Here is a 19513-nt window from a genome sequence, read left to right on the forward strand (position 1 = left end):
GAAAAGTATCATAGCATCCCTCTTCGAAACCGTGCTTAGTGTTTCAGACACAGACTAGAAAAACTCAATGATGTGGACATGATTGGTGCTGCTTATGTTTGCTGGTGACATTTTCTTAGGGCATACCACAAGCAGGAAGAGGAAGTCTTGACACAAAAGCGTGTCACCATGGAGATCTGTTAGTTTTGTTTACCATGCAACAGTGTGCCACCACAAGCTCTCTCTCTCTCAAGCAATTCTTTGCTCGTCTTTCTTTGCTAGAATCTTTTTTCTTCCTTACTTTTCTCACTTTTTACCCTGTCCATTAATCCTCTCTATTGATTTATCTGATGCGGTACTGAGTGGCTGTGCAAAATAAGCTCTTTTTTACAACATGGCGTGAGTGTTTTTTGTGGCGCTGGTTAAAATGTTGACCATTTAGTGCATCCAATGCCTGCAGGGCATGCAGACCAAGAATTTTGACCACCTGACACCCAGAAGAAAAATCTAGACTCTCAGACACCCAGAATAGGAATCTAGACCCAACATCCATCCATCCAAGAAGCTGGCTTTCCATTTTAATGAACCAAAAGTAAAATAAGGGTAAATGTATATCATGTCAGAAAGGCACTGGAGTTGTGTTTCCAGTGTCATATTTTGACGGTTGTGTTTATTTGAGGTTTCTCAGATTGTGTATATATGAGATTAAACATTTCATTCAAAACAGCATGAGGATTTTGACACAGACTTGATTTAACCTCAGATATAGATTAAGGGTTCATGATGCGGTCTGGCTTAAAAACACATTAGATTGAAATTTGTTCCAGACTGTTTGGCATTATAGGCAAATAGTGAAGAACAAAGATTGTCATCTTTCTAATTGACCTGTCTGGGCACGCCATTGATCAAACCGCACTCCTCTCTCGCACACCTGCCAAGCATGGAAAATCACATCCTGTACAGATTCAGCATGGATCACGGCGTCTCAGCAGAATCAATTTTTAATGGTCCTGAGTATTGAACTGGACACACTTTCTGCTACTAAAACCTGTCTGACTCCTCCGTCCTTTCACAGAGAGAGAGAGAGAGCGCGAGAGAGAGAGGTTTGTTTTATCTTGATGAGATGTAGGGTCATGTTTTAAACGGGGCCTAATTTTAATAGGATTTTTAAATGAAAATAGGCACTCTTATTAATGCAGGCAAAGTTTATTTGATATGAATAAATGAGCTTCTCAGATTCCTTTATAAAATATGTGTATATTTTTTTCTTGCATGTGCATTCTCTGCTGCATCATTGATGTTTTTGCTTCCGGATCAAATTGTTTCTTTTACTGTAAATTGATATTAAAATATCTCGGATTGTTGTCGGAGCCGATGGCCTTGTGGGCACTGCTCCGACATGTTGCGCTTCGGGCGACCCAAGTTCGAGTCCTGGTTCGAGGTCCATTCCCAACCCCACCCCCTTCTTTCTCCTACTTCACTTCCTGTCCTCTCTCTGAACTGAACTGTACCAGTAAAGGCAAAAATATATTTAAAAATAATATATATATATCTTGGATTGTTGCCGAGGTGGCTCTACGATATAGAAAAATATCCATGTTACAATAGTACAAAATGTATTTTGTGTTCATTTAGAATAAATTATAATACAGCAGTTGTTTGTGAGTTTATTTTAAGTGATAATTACGTTCATGTGCACAATTCACAGTTTGTGTAAACATTAACTCAACATTAAGAATGCTATAAAAACATTCATTTATTTACATGTAATTAAACTTTTAGAAATTTTAAGAAAGAACCGGTTAACCTTTGTTTTAGGGTGTAGTGTAGATGCATTTAAGTACCGAGTAATATTAAAAAGCAATCTTACTATACTTACTATAGACAATTTTGCTAAATGTGAACAACACTGGTCCAGAAGCAGTTCCTGTTTGAGTTTTTTAAAAATCTACAACAACATTACAACAAAGATTCAACCAATGGAACATTTAAAAATAATTAAAATGTTAAACATATATAATTTTATACAAATAATTTATAAACTAAAAAACGGAAACAGGAAATGCTTCAGGACTAAAGCTTTGGAGGAATACGCCCTTTTCACAATGACATCACTTAACTTCCGCCTTTTTGCAAAGCAGTGTATCATAACATCCGTCTTGCAACAAATAAGAAGAACAAGAAGAAGAAGAACTTCCGTTTTTTTTGCCGTCGCGCTGGAATTTAACAACAGTGAGAAAAAAACTGACAGAACACGTATTCAAGTACTTATCCTAGCACCTTCGCTAACACAAAAAGAAAACAAAACACGTACCTTCATAATCAAACAGGTACTGATCAACAAAGAATTTGTATCCTTTCTCTAGCTTTGATCTTGTCGTTAGCGAAAATTTGTCTGCAAGACGTTGTACATTCAATTCAATTCAATTCAATTTTATTTATATAGCACTTTTCACAATGTGCATTGTTCCAAAGCAGCTTTACAGGAGCAAATAAGAAAAACACAGAAAGGTAAAACACAGCACAGTGCATGGTGTTTATAGACCAAGCAAGATCATTATAATAAATAATATCTAATAAATAAATAAATAAATAAATAAATGCAGTCTCCCGGTGAGCAAGCCAACACTGCACTGCTCTGCTGTGGCGAGGAACCCAAACTCCAATGCTGAATAATGGAGAAAAAAAAAACCTCGGGAGAAACCAGGCTCAGCCGAGAGGGCCAGATCTCCTCTGACGTGTCATGGCTGCACTCAGTGACCCCGACCAAAGCCACCGAGCAACGTCCACGAAGAACAGGGAGAGCCCACGAGCCGCGACCCAGGAAGCCCCACCCGCCGAAACCGTGCAGGTCCAACCCGGTCTCATTCCGCGATCAACAACAGACAACAGAGGAACAACCAGGGAAAAGTAGTAATGGCATAATTAACTTTATTCCTCTGTTGTCCGACATCGACCACAAAACAAGACCAACCAGACCAGACCCACACAGTCCCAACAAATGAAACGCCCCGAACCACAACCAACATCATACATCATACGTATTTGTGGCCACTTGGTAAACTCCATTCTGAGGCGCTAGCGGAAGTAACTTCTTCTTCTTGAGTTTTACTGGCGGTTGGCAAATCAGCTTATAGGTGCATTACCGCCACCTTATGAACTGGAGTGCTAGCGGAAGTAATGATACACTGCTTCGCGGCAGAACGGAAGATGCGTGACGTCATGTGAAAAGGGCGTATTGTCCGTTACTGTATATTAGCATGTTCTTTAGTACATGTAGAGTGGATAAAAGTACAAGTACCAATGTACTGTTTGTATTGTTGTACAGGGGACAAACCTGACTGATATTTGCACGGAACTGCTGCTACAAGGCAACTTGTTAAAGATATCAGCTGGAAACATCCAAGAGCGGGTCTTCTTCCTGTTTGACAACCTCCTGGTCTACTGTAAGAGGAAGTCAAGGTAAGGTTTACATGCAGTTCACAAAACCCACATTATGAGTATGCAACCCTAGATCACATTAATTGTTGTAAAGTTGTAATTTCACTGTATCTAATTTCATATTATTAGGAGACCTGATCACATTTGATGCTTTCAATTTAATCTGTCACATTTGTAACTTCCCTCTGTAAACAAAGTTCAGTTGGGTAAACATTTAACGTATTAAGCGTTATATAGACAGTAACTGAGCATTGTGCTTCATTCTTACGCTCTTTTAACATTCAGGGTGTCCGGGAAGAAATCCACCAAGAGGACTAAATCCATCAACGGTCCGCAGTATGTGTTCAGAGGCCGCATCAACACTGAGGTCATGGAGGTCGAGAATGTGGAAGATGGAACTGGTATGTTTTTTTTTTCTGAAATCAAACAAATCTGTATCTAATTTACTTTTTACTAATACAGTTTGCCAAAAGCATACAACATGACCTAATTTGAAGTATGGGCGGTGCCCTACGTAGTGAGCGACTGTGTTTTGTTTCCTGCAATGCAAATGAAAGAAAACCTCTTTTTCATAAGATTTGTAAGGGGTTTTCCTGCATGATATCCATGTTTATTCCATCTGAACACCACGTGATGCTTGCAAACATCACACGCAACAAACAAAAGGGAACTTCAGTTGACGCAGTAGAAATTATCGCCGCTATGCCCTGAAGATAAGATCACACAGTGCTTCTTACAATGGAGAGCTCTGCATTTAGCACCTCTGCGCACAGATGTAGCAGTCAAACGTGGCCTTCCGCTGTTGCGTCCAATGCGAAATTCAACTCTCAGGGGAAGTCACGGCTGCTGCGTCTCACCTTTTGCACTTAGTCTTTCAACACACCGAAGGTGGCAGGGTGGAAGTGCAACTCCTTTCTCTCTCTTTCTTTCTCTCTCTCTCCCTCTCTCAGCCACAAAGAAAAACATCTTCTTTGACACAGATGTGAAAAACAAGCCGTAGGGCTGTCACAGTACCAGCCTGAACCGCACAGGTATTAGGTTGATATGGCTAGTGTGAGTGTTTATCGTGACTTGTCACACGACCCTTAACATCGGTGGAAATGTATCATTCAGCTGGTGTGTTTTGCATTACTGGATAAGGTTACAGATAAACTCATTTGCTTGATTGGATGAAGAGGGCATGGTTATTTAAAAAATACACATAATAAATATAAAATAATGAGCCCTATTTAATTGCTGTATGAAGTACACAGTATGCGTCTTATTCATTGTTTTTTATTTTAAGAAAATGAAATCTTGAATGATTATAAGTGGAATTTGTTTGAAGAATGTGTGTCTGCAGCAACATGGATTAGTAAAATTGTTCATACAAGCATCTTTTGGGAGCATTTAATAGCTTACGTTGCATCGCCTAGTACAGTATTATAAACAACTGTCGCAGTATGCTGACTTGGCAAAGCGCTTGTTTTGACCGGCCAGTTGTGTTTAATTGGAAAACAAAGATCAGGTAGTAAAGAGGTTTTATTACTAAGCGGCTCTTGTACGTTCAGACAAGTATAATTGCTCATAAATTCTCTCTAACCGTATTTCAATGACCTAAAAGCCTCTCATATTTTCTCAGTGCGGTGAAATCTATTTATACTTCCTCAGCATTAAGCCAGTACTCATTACATACCTCATTCATTTCTCTGTATAGTTCACCTACTGTCAGATCCGGGATAAAATTGGACCGTCAGTGAAAGGCTGGATTTCTCTCACACACACACCGCATCCTTTGGTTTAATGGTGGGAGAGAAGTGCCATGTGCTGAAATGCACAGTTAATGATTTCTCACACTAATGGCATAGTTTTAACCTCTTTGCATTATTAATGCAAAGATTGTTGAAGACGGTCGGATTCTGGATGTCAGCATTTGTGGATGGGTCAGTAACTCATTTAGTAATGGCATGAGACAGCTTTTTGATCCTTTTGTATTAGGATGGGTGAGCCATAAATGAGTGTGCTGTATGCAGGCTGTATCTTAAAGCTGACGTGTGTCAAACATAATGTGCATCCTGGATAGACCAGTGGGGCACCACAGCCTTATTCTTCAGCTTTAATCATTATTTTTAACCCTTTTCTCGTTACACTTTTTTAGCGGATTACCACAGTAACAATTACACCGTGACCAACGGATGGAAGATTCACAATACAGCTAAAAACAAATGGTTTGTTTGCATGGCCAAGAACGCTGAGGACAAACAGAAGTGGCTGGATGCAATTTTAAAGGAACGTGAACAGAGAGAAAGTGAGTAGTTTTGCTTTCCTTTAACTATAGAGAATGAAACCAAGAATATAATAATACATAGCATTTGTTAGCCTCAATAGGTACAGTACTACTTGGCTTAAAACTAAGGGCTTTCTTAAAACATCGGGCTTTCTCTTCACTGGCTCCTAAATTGTGGAATTCCCTACCTTCTAAGATTAGAAATGCTGAATCCCTTAGTGTTTTTAAATCGTCTCTTAAAACTTACTTTTTTAGGTTAGCGTTTAGGTGATTTATGTGCTTAATCTGTGTTTTATTATTTTGACCTTTGTTTTGTTTGATTTGTTTTTATTGGTTGTAGTTTTGTGTGTATCTTTTTACTCCATATTTGTATATGTATGTAAAGCGCTTTGAGATGCTGCTTTTAAAGGCGCTATATAAAATAAATTTTGTTTATTATTATTACTACCAATAAGGTACACAAACAATAATAAGACATCTGGATTTATTTACTTTTTATCAATTTGAATACAAATGATAATACTTGATTCTAAAATTGGCATGTCATATCAAAATAATCAAATATCAAAATAAAGTTGAATCATAGTCAAAGCAAGAATTGTCCCAACTGAATAATGAATTGATATTTGGAGTCAACCCATTTCACTCTGTGTTTTGTATTAACTTCAAAGCATCTCAATTTAAAGTGATGGTTCACGTAAAAATAAAAAAATCTGTCATTTCTTTCTTCTGCAGAACACAAAAGTTGTTTTGAACAAAAAGTTGTTAAACGAACAACAGCCGTGCCCATTCACTTATATTGTATATTGTTTGGTTACCAACTTTCTTCAAAATACTGTTTTGTTTCACAATATCTTTTGTGTTCTGCAGAAGAGAGTCATACAGGTTTGAAATGACAAGAGGGTGAGTAAATGATGACAGAATTTTTGGTTGAACTGTCTCTTTAAATCTGCTGCACTACTGTGTGTTTTAATGGGAATTTTTTCTTTTGTTGTTGGGTGGTGTTATGGAACACCTGTCCTCTGCGGGACACCTGTTCGTGGTATTTTTAAGTTTGAGGCCCGTATAATGCGTTTTACCACCGGGTTGCACTGATTGTTTAGGTGATTGCCACTGTAAAACCACAGATATAGCACACAGTTCATTCTGAGCACAGGTCTTAGGTTTCAGCGTGAAGCTTCAGTTACCAGTGTCCAAGTCCTTAATGCTCAGCCAGAGCATTAGACCGCGCTCTTAGTTGGCGGTAGAGCGAGATGTCACTGTTGCGGTGTGACGCCAGATGAAAGCAGAAGTTTTATGGCGCGTATCAGATTTCCAGCGTTTGAAATCGGAGCCCAGTCCAACAGGTGCCGCATCAGTCACGCCTCTCGAACCGTCCAAGTCTTTAGCCAGCGGCTGAATTACATGTTCCAATTGATACTTAGTTTGACTTGCAGAATTGCTTTTAATTTAAGAAGTTTGAAGCTAGTACAGCTGTTCTTTAGGAAAAGTTACCAATTACAGACACATATTTGATTTTGATTTTTTCCAAATAAACTCTGTAGAATTTACAAGAAATGTGTGTGCATATACATAGAGATATAAATGTTTTACCCCATATTAAAATTCCACATCATCATTTTCCATTTCTTGTGTTGATGTACATTTTGGAACAGGGTGTTTAAAATTGGGACGCAAGCAGTGAATTTTGGCAGTTCTCGCATTGAAATCATTCTTACACTGAGCTCAAAATGCCATTCTGTGTGCGGTCATCAGATGCCCCAGCGGAAATAATACTTTACAGGGTCGTTTTTTTGACATTCCTTTTTGCCGCGGCACGATTGAATTGGAACGTCATACAGCTGCCGCGGACACCTCCTCAAAACAGTCTTTGTGAGAGAGTTCTGCAGCTGCCGGTGGCTCCGTCTCATTGGGACCTCAGACACAGCGAGGAGCTCAGAATGAGAGCCACGCCAGCTGCCACAGCCACATCTGAGCGCTACATCAGCTGCACGGCACACACCCATTTATACATTTAACGTTCACCTCTTGAAAACCTCCACAGCGGGTTTTGTTCAGATTCACGAATCTAGGGCTGTTGAGTCTGATATTGTTTGCAGCTTTTCGTTTGACTGCCCTGTTATAGAAACTCCCAAAATGATTGAAAATTTAATTTATTTTATCCAAAAATATATTCATATCCAAAATTGTGCGATCTGTGCAGATGTAAAATAATCCCTGTGGTAAACGTCTTTTTTTGTATAATGCTGCTGTTCAACATGTTTTCATGATAGCTTGTTTAAAGGTCCAGTGTATCAAATTTAGCGGCATCTAGTGGTGAGGTTCTAAATTGCAACCAACGGCTCACTCCACCCCGTCACGTTTATGCTTCTTTGCCAAAGGAGATAACGTATTTACGAAACACGCTCTGTAGAGCAGTTTGTCCCTTTAGGGCTACTGTAGAAACAACATGGCGAATTCCATGCAAGGGGATACATTTTTATCTGTATGTAGATAGAAATAGCTAAGGTAATAAAAACATAACGCTTCATTATGTAAGGTCTTTATACACCTCTGAAGACATAGTTATTTATATTATATCGCATTTCTGTCAATATATGGACCTTTAAGTGTTAAAAAATCCACAGAAAAACAGAACATGCTTTGGAATGAAATAAGGCTGAGCAAGTATGACTCAATTTTAATTTTTGGGTGAACTGTCCCTTTAATACACACAAGGCTGTTTTTTTAGCAGTAGCCGGGCAGCATTGCACTATTGCACAGTTTTTAGTAGGTGACGTGGTGTTGTTGTTGTTTTCAGATCTTTAGGGTGGCAAGGAAACTGCCTAGTAGAGCTTTCATCTCTGTTTGCTGCTCAAACTGTTCTCACCCTGTTAACCACATCTTGTCTCTTGACCAGAAGTAGTGATAAAACGAGAATGAGTGCTATTTTCGATGACCTGCCTCGAGAAACGTGTGATAAACATTTGTGTCATCTCACTGTTTCCGTGCCGGTTCAATGCCAATGTAAAGACATAGAAATGTTACGGTCTAATTTAATTTGAATAGACAATGAAAGAGAAATGTAAGCAACCGCTGTGTTTGTGGTGTTGAGTTGCTTATGCGCTCAAGTTGTTTTTCCCAAGAATGCCAAATTTGGTTGGCCGCTCTCCCGTTACCAAAATACCTCAAAAGCAAAATACACATGCATGTGAGAGCAAACACGGACGTATAGTAAAATCGGTTAAACCAGCGTTTCCTCCGCGCCTCACACACCTAAACATTAACTGACACGGCAACACCCACACTTATTCAAAACTATGGCAAGAGGAAACTTATTCTGCAATGCGTATTTGAAAAATAACAATAATTACATGTCAAGAGTTTCCTTAAAAATATAATAGCAGTAGGTCTGAATATAGAGGATTTCACATAAAATAAGTTAAAAAAAATGTAAGGACCATTTTATTTATTTAGTTTTTAAGATGTGCATGTATTCGAAAATGTGTTGAAAGGTCTTTTATTTTACCATTTCAAATACAGACATACTTTTTAAAAATGTATTTTTCATGTATGTATATCGACGTTGTCCTTCTGAAACCTTGTCCAAAAATGTCAAAATTTTCTGTTTTTCAGGAAATGGAAAAAACACTGTACTTTTTAAATGGTGTTGTTGACAAGCACTTTTTTTTAATACTTTTTATTGGTTATATATTTGCAAAACCCAGTGACAAGCAAAGGGTGACTAATAATAATGATTTATGGTAAAAAAAAAAAAGCACAAAATATGGAGATACGAGGTTTCAGAAGGACAGCAGCGATATGTAAAATAATCCCTGGGTTAAAATTCAATATTTGTAGGAAAATATATATTAAAATATTTTTCTTAAAATGAATGTATCGGCTTGTAATAAAATAATTTTAACTTTATTGTTTTTTTCGTCTTATATTTCAAGAAATATTTCAAATATTTTTCTTAAAATGAATGCATCAACTTTTAATAAAATAATTTTAACTTTAATAAATGTATCAACTTCTAATCAGTTTTGTTGTGTGTTTTCATCTGGTCATGATGATTGACAGGTCTTAAGCTGGGCATGGAACGAGATGCTTACGTCATGATTGCAGAGAAGGGAGAGAAGCTCTACCATATGATGATGACCAAGAGCCGCCACCTCATCAAAGATCGACGCAGGAAACTCACCACTGTACCCAAGTGCTTCTTGGGAAAGTGAGTTTTTGCTGGTTTTACTGTTATGTAATACAGTACTTAATTGTAAAAGATTTAACAGAATACCAGTCAGTTCCCATGCCTTTGATTGTCTCACTCTATGCTAAGCGTGGCTCCTTTCCATCACTGCGTTTACACCCTCTCACCGTCTGCTGAATAGTACCTTGCAAGTCATCCTATTCCAAGAGGCCCCGGTATGAATGAGGACGTGTACACCCTCACGCATACACACTCATATACACTCACTTAGCACTTGTAAATGCTTTCCCAAGCTCACTGCCAAGCACCCCATTGGACACAGACACATTCCCAGGAAAAAAGCCTTCATTAGAGAGAAATCTGCATTCAGTCTCAGTCTCTCTCTCTCCCTCTCGCTGTCCATCTCTACACTTTTCTATCTCACTCGTCACCCCATCAACACTGTGAATGAACAATGAGTGCAATGTACGCCATTAATACACTGTGTGTTTGGGAGCACGGAGGAGAGATTCTTCACACAAATTAAATATTTTGCACCACGCTTGTAGATAAGACAACGTCCTGTGGACAGTTTAAAGCGTGTATTGATTTCATCCGGTTATACAAAAATGAGTTTGGAATTGAGTCTTGTTTTAGGAATTTGTAGGACGTCATAGCAGACACGCAACAAAAATACAAATATAGCATAACATAATACTGTAAAAACACAACAATAATCATTTTAATAATAATTGTCATTATTATTATTATAATTCTTATTATTTGTGGTAAATTAATGAAGTTTACATTAATAATAATGTAAAAAGAATTGTTTTACGTAATTTTCACATATTATTGAAATGCGGTTAAAAACTTTACTTTACCAAAATGTTATTTCATGTTTTTTTCTGGCACCTCAGCTGCCAGATGTTTTTATGGGTATTTTTTACAGTGTAGTTCAGCAGCTTTAAGGGGAAAGTTCACCCAAAAAGTGAAAAACTGTCATCAGTTATTCAAAACCCGTATGTGACTGGGACTTCTGTGAAACACAAAAGAAGATATTTTGAGAAATGTCTCAGTGGTTTTATGTGCATACCGTGGAAGTCAACAGGGTCCTATGTAGTTTGGCCACCGACATTCTTCAAAATATATTCTTTTGTTTTCTGCAGAAGAAAGTCAAACAGGATTGACATGAGGGTGAGTAAATTCATTTTCATTTTTGGACAAACTTTCCCTTTAGTAGTAGTGCAATAGCAACAAAATTTTGTGAAGATGAAGGGTTACATTGGTGATGTATTGTATTCTGTTTGTTGTAGTTTGTGTCAATGTGTCCAATTTAATGTTTTTTTTTTTTTTTTAATTAATTTTATTTTAGTTGTAATGCAGTTTTTTTGCTATGCTGTAGTAAAAGACAGGTAGTTTGTAGCCTGTCCATCTCTGCTGCTGACGTGACCGAGATGCAAACTGTTGTTGGCCTCATGGCCTCAACTGGCCCGTTGTTCCCGTCAACACATGACTGGATTAATTTCACACGCGTCCCTCCGAACACAATTACTTGTGCGTTTCAGCTTCGGTGGTCCAGGTGAAAGCAGCTGTGATTGGCTCTGTTGTCCACTGGCTCGTGCTTCCGTCTCAAGATAGAACACAATTGCTCTCTCCTCCAGAAACAGCAGAGCAGTTCAGCTGTTAATACAGACAAACTCTGTCTGCGGCTCCTCACACTCTCAAAGCTCTGCTCATATCTGAGGCTTTTTGTGCCTCTCTTAGACAAACAGTGCTTTGTCTCTGCTATAATGGGGAGATTATTTAGATGTTTTACAAAGTGAATGCTTTGTAGCAACAGCATCAAGTAATTTCTTCTCATTCGTTCTAATCTCTCTCTTTTTCAAGATTTATGAGGTTAAGTTGGCATGGTGAGAAGCTTTAAATGACCAAAACACTAAGGGAATGTTCTTGCTTGAATTCAGCTTAAGTTTGTCAACAGCATCTTTTGGCATGCTGTCAGCATCCACAGAAAAAATCGTTTTTGTCAGATTTAAATTCACAAGCGTGCACTTACAATGGAAGTCAATGGGGCAATGCATTGCATCATAATGAACGTTATAATGCACACGGTTACACATTTTATTTGTTAGCATGAGACGTTTGCTATTTCAAAGTCGTATCCATTCGTATAGTTATCCAGGTTACCTTGTCATTTCAAACCTGTATGACCTTATTTCCTCTGCGGAACACAAAAGAAGATGTTTTGAAGAAAGTTGGTAACTCAGCAGCACTGGCCCCCATTCACTTGTATGGACACAAAACCAATGCAAGTCAATGGGTGCCGGTTAAGAACATTCTTTAAAATATCTTCTTTTGTGTTCCGTCAAATAAAGAAAGTCATACAGGTTTAAAATGACTAGAGGGTGAGTAAACGATGACAGAATTTTCGTATCACTTCAGTATTTTTTCAACATGCCACACATACAGGATACAAGTATAACATTACCAGACATAATCGCACCTATACATACGTGCGAAAGAAATTCTCACACGCGCGTATAGCTCCACCGCATGTGAAGGAGCTCTGTGTGTGCGTTAGCCACTGAGAATATTAATGAGTTACATAAACACTAATTAATTCACCCCAGGGACGCCCACCTCCACCCCTTTCCATTTCCTGCCAATCTGAATTAGAGACTTATGTAATCACAGCAGACTCGCTGTCTATTTCATTTCACTGCTCTCATTCATGAGCCCGACTGCTCTCTCCACTGAGAACTTCCTGCACATAAAGGCTTCAGGACTGCTCCAAGATCTCCACAGGCACCACTAAAACCCACATAACCACATCATAAACATTGATTGTTTGTGTGGTGTGTGAAAGATGGGATTGCTGTTGAAGACCCCCTTATGGTGTTAATCTTTCAGTGTTTACTAAGGGTTCGTTCTTAGGCGTCACTATTACAGTTGCTTATATTGAGTGTGAAAGACTTTGAGAAACTTTAAAGGTCTTGCAGTAAGTTGTGTCTGTCGTCAGCTCATTTGAAGGAAACGTGGAGGGTAAAGTGGTTGTGTAGTCAGATGAGACACGAGTGGAGAATCCGCTTGTCTTACTGTACTGCAGGGATGCGGGGCGTCTTTGGCTCTCGCGTCTTCTCTTTACCTCCACCATCTGTTAAACCATGCCTTCATCCGACCCCTCTCCCCTCTCTGATGTCTTTCAACAATTCAAGGACACAAGCACGCACGCACACATACACACATCCTTCTCACATTTCCTTAAAGGCGTCATAACTGTTTACACGTCGCTTATTTCTGTCCCTGAATCTAATGGGATTCACACAATTGTTCACACACTGTAGTCAAACACGCTTTAGGCATGAAGTCACACACAATGTCACATATATTTGATTCGCCATTGAAATACCTCAAACATGCCAAAAATGTTCCCCAGCCCCCTTCAGAACCAGTTTACACGTGAACGACTACATTTGGCGAATGATGATAAATGTGGATAAAGGTATAGACTAGCATTCTATAAGTCTAGCATTCTCCAGTCTAGTCTGTTCTAGTCTAGTCTAGTCTGTTCTATTCTGCTCCATCCTATTCTGGTCTAGTCTAGTTTGTTCTGTTCGGTTCTGTTCTTGTTTGCTTTATTTTATTCTGGTCTTGTCTAGTCTACTGTAGTTTTTTTCTGTTCTGGTCTGTTCTGGTCTGGTCTGGTCTAGTCTAGTCTGTTCTGGGCTGCGTTTCCCAAAATCATCATAACCTTAAATTGTTTTTTTTAAAAGTGTGCAATGTTTTTGGGAAACGCAGCCCTGGTCTGGTCTGGTCTAGTCTAGTCTAGTCTAGTCTAGTCCATTCTCTGTTCTGTTCTGTTCTGCTCTGCTCTGCTCTGTTCTGCTCTGCTCTGCTCTGCTCTGTTCTGTTCTGTTCTGTTCTGTTCTGCTCTGTTCTTTTCTGCTCTGTTCTAGTCTAGTCTAGTCTAATCTAGTCTGCGTTTCCCAAAATCATTGTAACCTTAAATTGTTTTTTTTTTAAGTGTGCAATGTTTTTGGGAAACGCAGCCCTGGTCTGGTCTAGTCTAGTCTAGTGTAGTCCATCCATTCTCTGTTCTGCTCTGTTCTGTTCTGTTCTGTTCTGTTCTGTTCTGTTCTGTTCTGCTCTGTTCTTTTCTGCTCTGTTCTAGTCTAGTCTAGTCTAATCTAGTCTGTTCTGCTCTATTCTGGTCTAGTCCCATTCCAGTCTATTCTGGTCTGGTCTAGTGTACTCTAGTCTAGTCTTGTCTAGCTGTTTGATGTTTAATCCCACTAGAATTATCAAGCAAAATTGCAAAAATAATCATTTTCACCAAATACATCTGGTTTTCTGATAGCCCATAATGGTTGTGCCAATGTTGGTGCACACGTGTCACAAACAAACATTTGAATGTTCATGGAAATCAATCTACAAATAGCTCTCTTTTTTTACTTGGATTAAAGAAGGCATATAATCTTTAAAAATAAATTGTTGATGTGATTCCTTGTAGCATTTTTCAAAGCGATTCCTGGTATTCCTTGTAGCATTTTTGGTTGAACTTCAAAGCTTCTCAGTGAAGGTGGAATGCAGCTCGGTATCACCTTGATTTGTGTTCTCTGTGAACTTTTTACCTGCGATGCCTTTCCTTCACTTTGAAGAATTGAGTGAATCCAGTTTCCCAAAGGATCTTTGACTGGTTTCTCATAAATCCCACTGTAGTGTTAGCATCACCTGTGTAGTGATACAGCTGTTGTCTCTGTGTGTTCTCAGTGAGTTCGTCTCATGGCTCTTGGAAAGTGGAGAGATCAGTAAGGCTGAGGAGGGAATCAACCTGGGTCAGGCTCTTCTGGAGAACGGCATCATCCATCATGGTAAGAGAGCAAGAACTGTGGTATTTTCTTGACATTCTGGAGGTGGTTCTGTACTATGATTTTTGCACATGTACCATGGTAATACAACAGTGTTTTAGATACTAGTTGGTTGTTGGGCAAGTCAGCCGCCATAACCCATCTGATACCATGACTGTACCACCATAACTCTATAGTACTGTACATTTTAAGGGTTAAATGGACAGTTCACCCAAAAATAAATATTCTGTCATCTTTTACTCACCCTCGAGTTGTTCCAGATCTTTATACATTTCTTTGTTCTGATGAACACAGAGGAAGATGTTTAGAAGAATGCTCGTAACCAAACAGTTCTTGGCCACCATTGACTACCATAGTAGGAAAAATGACAATGGTAGTCAAAAGTGCCCCAGAACTGTTTGCTTTCCTACATTCTTCAAAATATCTTATTTGTGTTCAACAGAACAAAGGAATGTATGAAGCAATTGTTCATGATCTATCTTTGATTAAGTTCTTATGAACAACAAAGTGAACTTCAAAGTGAACAACAATCTATTGACTGTTTATACATACTGTGGGCTGCAAAAAATCACCATTTGACAGATTTACAGTCAACAGTCGCTGAGATTCTCTACAGATGATCAGCAGTCTGTACATCATGAACAATATTCTTTTGAATAATTCATGAGCATTTGCTCGAGATCAGTGGAGCTTCATACCTCTCAATTACTGCCGGGAGATTCTGACAGTCAGTCTGTGAATCCCGACATACGCTGACAGGGTTTTTGAGTGATAAATCCAAGCATAAAGGATCGAGGCGGTGGATCAATAATGTGGTGGAAGCATTCAAGGAGGAGGTCAAAGCGGCTTTTGTGTACTGATAGCAATCGCAGCTTTGATTATTCACACACTCCACATACCATGTATTGCAGTCCTCAAGCAGCACGGTGAGAGGAAGATGGTCAGCATAAGCAGTGTTGCTGTGTCATATAATATGAAAAGTCAATAAATGGATAATTCACCCAAAAATAAATCCTTTGATGAATGTCCTTATCACTCATTCTCTTTCCACAACCATAAAAGTGCTTCATATGACTTCTGATGTCATATATTGTATATTGTATTGAGACAATTCATTGAACAACTATTGTGTTTTCAAGTATTGTTTGTGTTTCTCTCTGTAGTGTCAGATAAACACCAGTTTAAGAATGAGCAGGTGTTGTATCGCTTCCGTTATGATGACGGCACTTATAAAGCCAGGAGCGAATTGGAGGACATCATATCAAAGGTAATTCTCCCACAATATTAAATACTGAATTTCACTTGCCTGATCATTGTTTGAAATATTATCAAGTCAAGGTTACTTGCATGCCACATTTCAATACACATATTAATATAAAGCAACTAAATTTCTAAATGAACTATAAAATGAACTATTGTTTCCAACAAATGTGTTGACGGGTTGAGGAAGCCAGTAACTGAAATACATAGAGAGGCAGCTGTTTATGCAAATACTTTGTGTTTGTGTATTTGACAGGGAGTGAGACTCTACTGCCGTCTACACAGTCTCTTCACACCTGTTGTCAAGTAAGTGACACACTGCGATGTTCACACTTAACACACACAACATCAGTACTTAACTCTCAAAGTGTGAAGGATGGTCTAAAACTTCAACACACAACACATTTGCTGTTTGTAGACATTGATTTGTTTTTCACAAGTTTTTTCTTAATGATCGTAGGGTTATTTGCAGTATTCAAACAAGTATTCATTGCTCTGTTTTGCCTGGGATTGAACCTGCAAACTTTGTTATCATCTGCTATTTCATCAGTCCTGCTTTACCACAACAAGTCAATCTGAGACATTCTTAATATTAGTGTCATTTGTTTTATTATGAGGAAGATGCATCATTTTTCCAGCCCAATGGCTTATACATTTAGGAACGCAGTGCTCTTTGTTTTGATCAACAGGGTTCATGGTATTTGTAAATGTTTTTTAATGTTTAACACGACGATGCCAACTGAGCTTTTAGTCCTGTTGAGAATTTCCTGTTGTGTCTGCCTATCAAAAAAGCTGTCTTTTCCAATCAGAACGCACACACAACGTGTACACTCAATATAAACCGGGGCATGGTAGAGGGGACTGTGACTGACAGACTAACAGTCTAGAATCAGTTTTGTGTACACACGCAGACAGTCTTTATCAAACACAGATGAACCTGGGTTTGCTTACAGTATATATGATGGAACAATAGCATTTAACCATGTTTAAGTGATCTGCTCTTGTTTGCCGTTGCGTTCTTTTTTATTTTGTTTTTACTCTTCTTGACATACAGAGACAGAGACCATCACCTGAAAACGTTCAAATCTGTCATACCAGCTAATAAACTGGTGGATTGGCTTGTGTCACAGGTAATGTGACACATCACTCACAAATCTACATTGCCTTATGGCTACTGATATGACATTAACACACACTCGGCCCATTCAGCTCTTTACGCTTATGTATTGGTTTTTCATGCCTAATCTGATCCTGTTCCTGCTCTCGAGTAGCTGTGTGAACACTGTGTGTTTACGCTCTGATAAAATATTTCTGACTTTGTGTGTGATATTTTCATTCGGTAGGGTGACAGCACGAGCCGTGAGGATGCGGTGACCCTCGGTGTGGGACTCTGCAATGCTGGTTTTATGCATCACGGTTAGTGTTAATGTCCACGTGCAATTGGTCAGACACATGCAATTACCCCCAAAAATAATCTTCACTTCATTTTTAAACCACCTGTAGCATTTTGGCCATTTCTGTTTGTTAATGCGACACAACTAGGCCCGGTTTCACAGACAAGGCTTAGCTTAAGCCAGGACTATGCCTAAGTTATCTTAGGATATTTAAGTCGCTTTTTTTAAAATGTCTTCGATCAAAACAACTGGTGGGCATCTTGAGACAAAACAGGATGGATGGCATATTTTAAGAGATGTCAGGGCAATTTATACAAACTTTCATTTTCGTCTGGGACTAGTCTTAAGCCTTGTCTGTGAAACCAGGCACTCGTGTTTAGAGAATTAAACTGTAACAGTGTTTCTCAATGTATGACAGAGGATTTTTTTGCTCCTGGAAGCATTAAAGCAGTCTGGGAATTATAAAGATGCAGGCATTTATCCGGTTGTGCATTTGTGTTTTGAAGAAAAACACATTATTCTTATTGTATGAGTGATTTTTTTCTACATATGTGACCCTGGATCACTAACCAGTCTTAAGTAGCACGGGAGCATTTTTAGTAAAAGACAAAAATACATTGTATGGGCCAAAATTATCGATTTTTCTTTTATGCCAAAAATCATTAGGATATTAAGTAAAGATCATGTTCCATGAAGATATTTTGTAAATTTCCTACCTTAAATATATAAAAACTTTATTTTTGTGAGTGGATGGCCTGCCACAATGCCCCTGATTAACAACTTCAAAGGCAATTTTCTCAATATTTTGATTTTTTTGCACGAGTTTTAAGCGGTTGTATCTCAGCCAGATATTGTCCTATTCTAACAACTCATACATCAATAGAAAAATTATTTATTCCGTTTTCAGATTATGTAAAAATCTCAATTTCGAAAAATTGACCCATAAAACTGGTTTTGTTGTCCGTGGTCACATATGGTGATTTGTGAAAAAATGTGTTTTAACCAATGTACTAAAGTTTCTAATTTGTTTGATTAATCCCACATTCATTGCGCCTGTTAGAGGTCCAGTGTGTGTACAAGAATGAGACCGAATGATTGTGTTGTAAACAGATGTTAAAACAACATCTGGATGCTCTAATGTAACAAAAGTACTTGCAATAATGAAAAAAATAACTTTCTGATGAGATAAACATACGCTCGGACACATGCCTCCTATTGAAGCAATATGTGTGTTTTGCTCCTTATGTCACAAGAAATTTAACTTTCAAACAATCCTCAACAATATTTTGCTTGGAATGGATGAACAGAACAGGCTGTCCCTCCAAAGTTCACACACAAACATGATCGCTGTCACTGACTTCCTCTAAAGAGGGAAAAACTCTCACAAAGCAAGTTTTCTACTGGCTGTTAAATCATCTGCCTCCTTTCACCTCATATTTGTCCAACCGTCAGTCCGACAGACATGAGATGTTTTGTCAGTTATTGAGGGCTGATGTAATCGGCTCATTACACACTGTCACATCATTTTGCAATCAGCGGATGTGAGCTGCACTGTATTTTCAAGCTTTTCACCTGTTAAATAGTGTGATTTTGGTTTATTGATATAAAATTAATTTCCAACTTTTCTGCCTTGCAGTGCTGGAGAAAAGTGAATTCAAAGATGAGTCTCAGTTTTTCCGGTTCTACGCTGATGAAGAAACAGAGGGCACGGGCTCCAAAAGTAAACAGCTACGCAGTGACTTCAAACTCATCGAGAACATCCTTGCCAAATCCTTAGTGGTGAGATACAGTACACGCACGAACACACACACACACACGCGTTTACTTATCTGTCTAAATGAGGACATTTCATACACTTTTATTGTTTTCTTACACAGTAGATATAAACACATATAGGCTAATGCTGTAAATTACATTACTTAATAAATGACATAAAAAGTCAATGCAGAGATGTGAATACACGTGAACTTCGCGGCGGGCACGCATTGGGCTGCGTCTTCCGCACTAGTTGAATAAAATAATAAATAGCGAGGAAAGCGATCCTTCACGTTTGGTATTAATACAGCACAAGTCTACTCTCTCAAAAAGCATGTCAAATAATTAAAAAAATTGTGTGATGGAAATTTACCACATT

General features: G+C 38.5%; 1 protein-coding gene across 1 annotated transcript in view; it reads left to right on the plus strand.

Annotated features, from left to right (window-relative positions):
* prex1 (phosphatidylinositol-3,4,5-trisphosphate-dependent Rac exchange factor 1) overlaps window positions 1-19513 on the plus strand; it is a 65140-nt gene that overhangs the window by 22567 nt on the left and 23060 nt on the right. Inside the window, exons 7-16 of the mRNA XM_057355773.1 lie at window positions 3308-3441; window positions 3706-3821; window positions 5558-5707; window positions 9749-9896; window positions 14628-14728; window positions 15889-15992; window positions 16242-16291; window positions 17040-17115; window positions 17329-17401; window positions 19016-19158. Of these exons, the coding sequence (XP_057211756.1) occupies window positions 3308-3441; window positions 3706-3821; window positions 5558-5707; window positions 9749-9896; window positions 14628-14728; window positions 15889-15992; window positions 16242-16291; window positions 17040-17115; window positions 17329-17401; window positions 19016-19158 (1095 nt within the window). The remainder of the gene's footprint in view (window positions 1-3307; window positions 3442-3705; window positions 3822-5557; window positions 5708-9748; window positions 9897-14627; window positions 14729-15888; window positions 15993-16241; window positions 16292-17039; window positions 17116-17328; window positions 17402-19015; window positions 19159-19513) is intronic.

Source organism: Triplophysa rosa, linkage group LG17 (assembly GCF_024868665.1).
Source record: "Triplophysa rosa linkage group LG17, Trosa_1v2, whole genome shotgun sequence".
NCBI classification, from domain to species: domain Eukaryota; kingdom Metazoa; phylum Chordata; class Actinopteri; order Cypriniformes; family Nemacheilidae; genus Triplophysa; species Triplophysa rosa.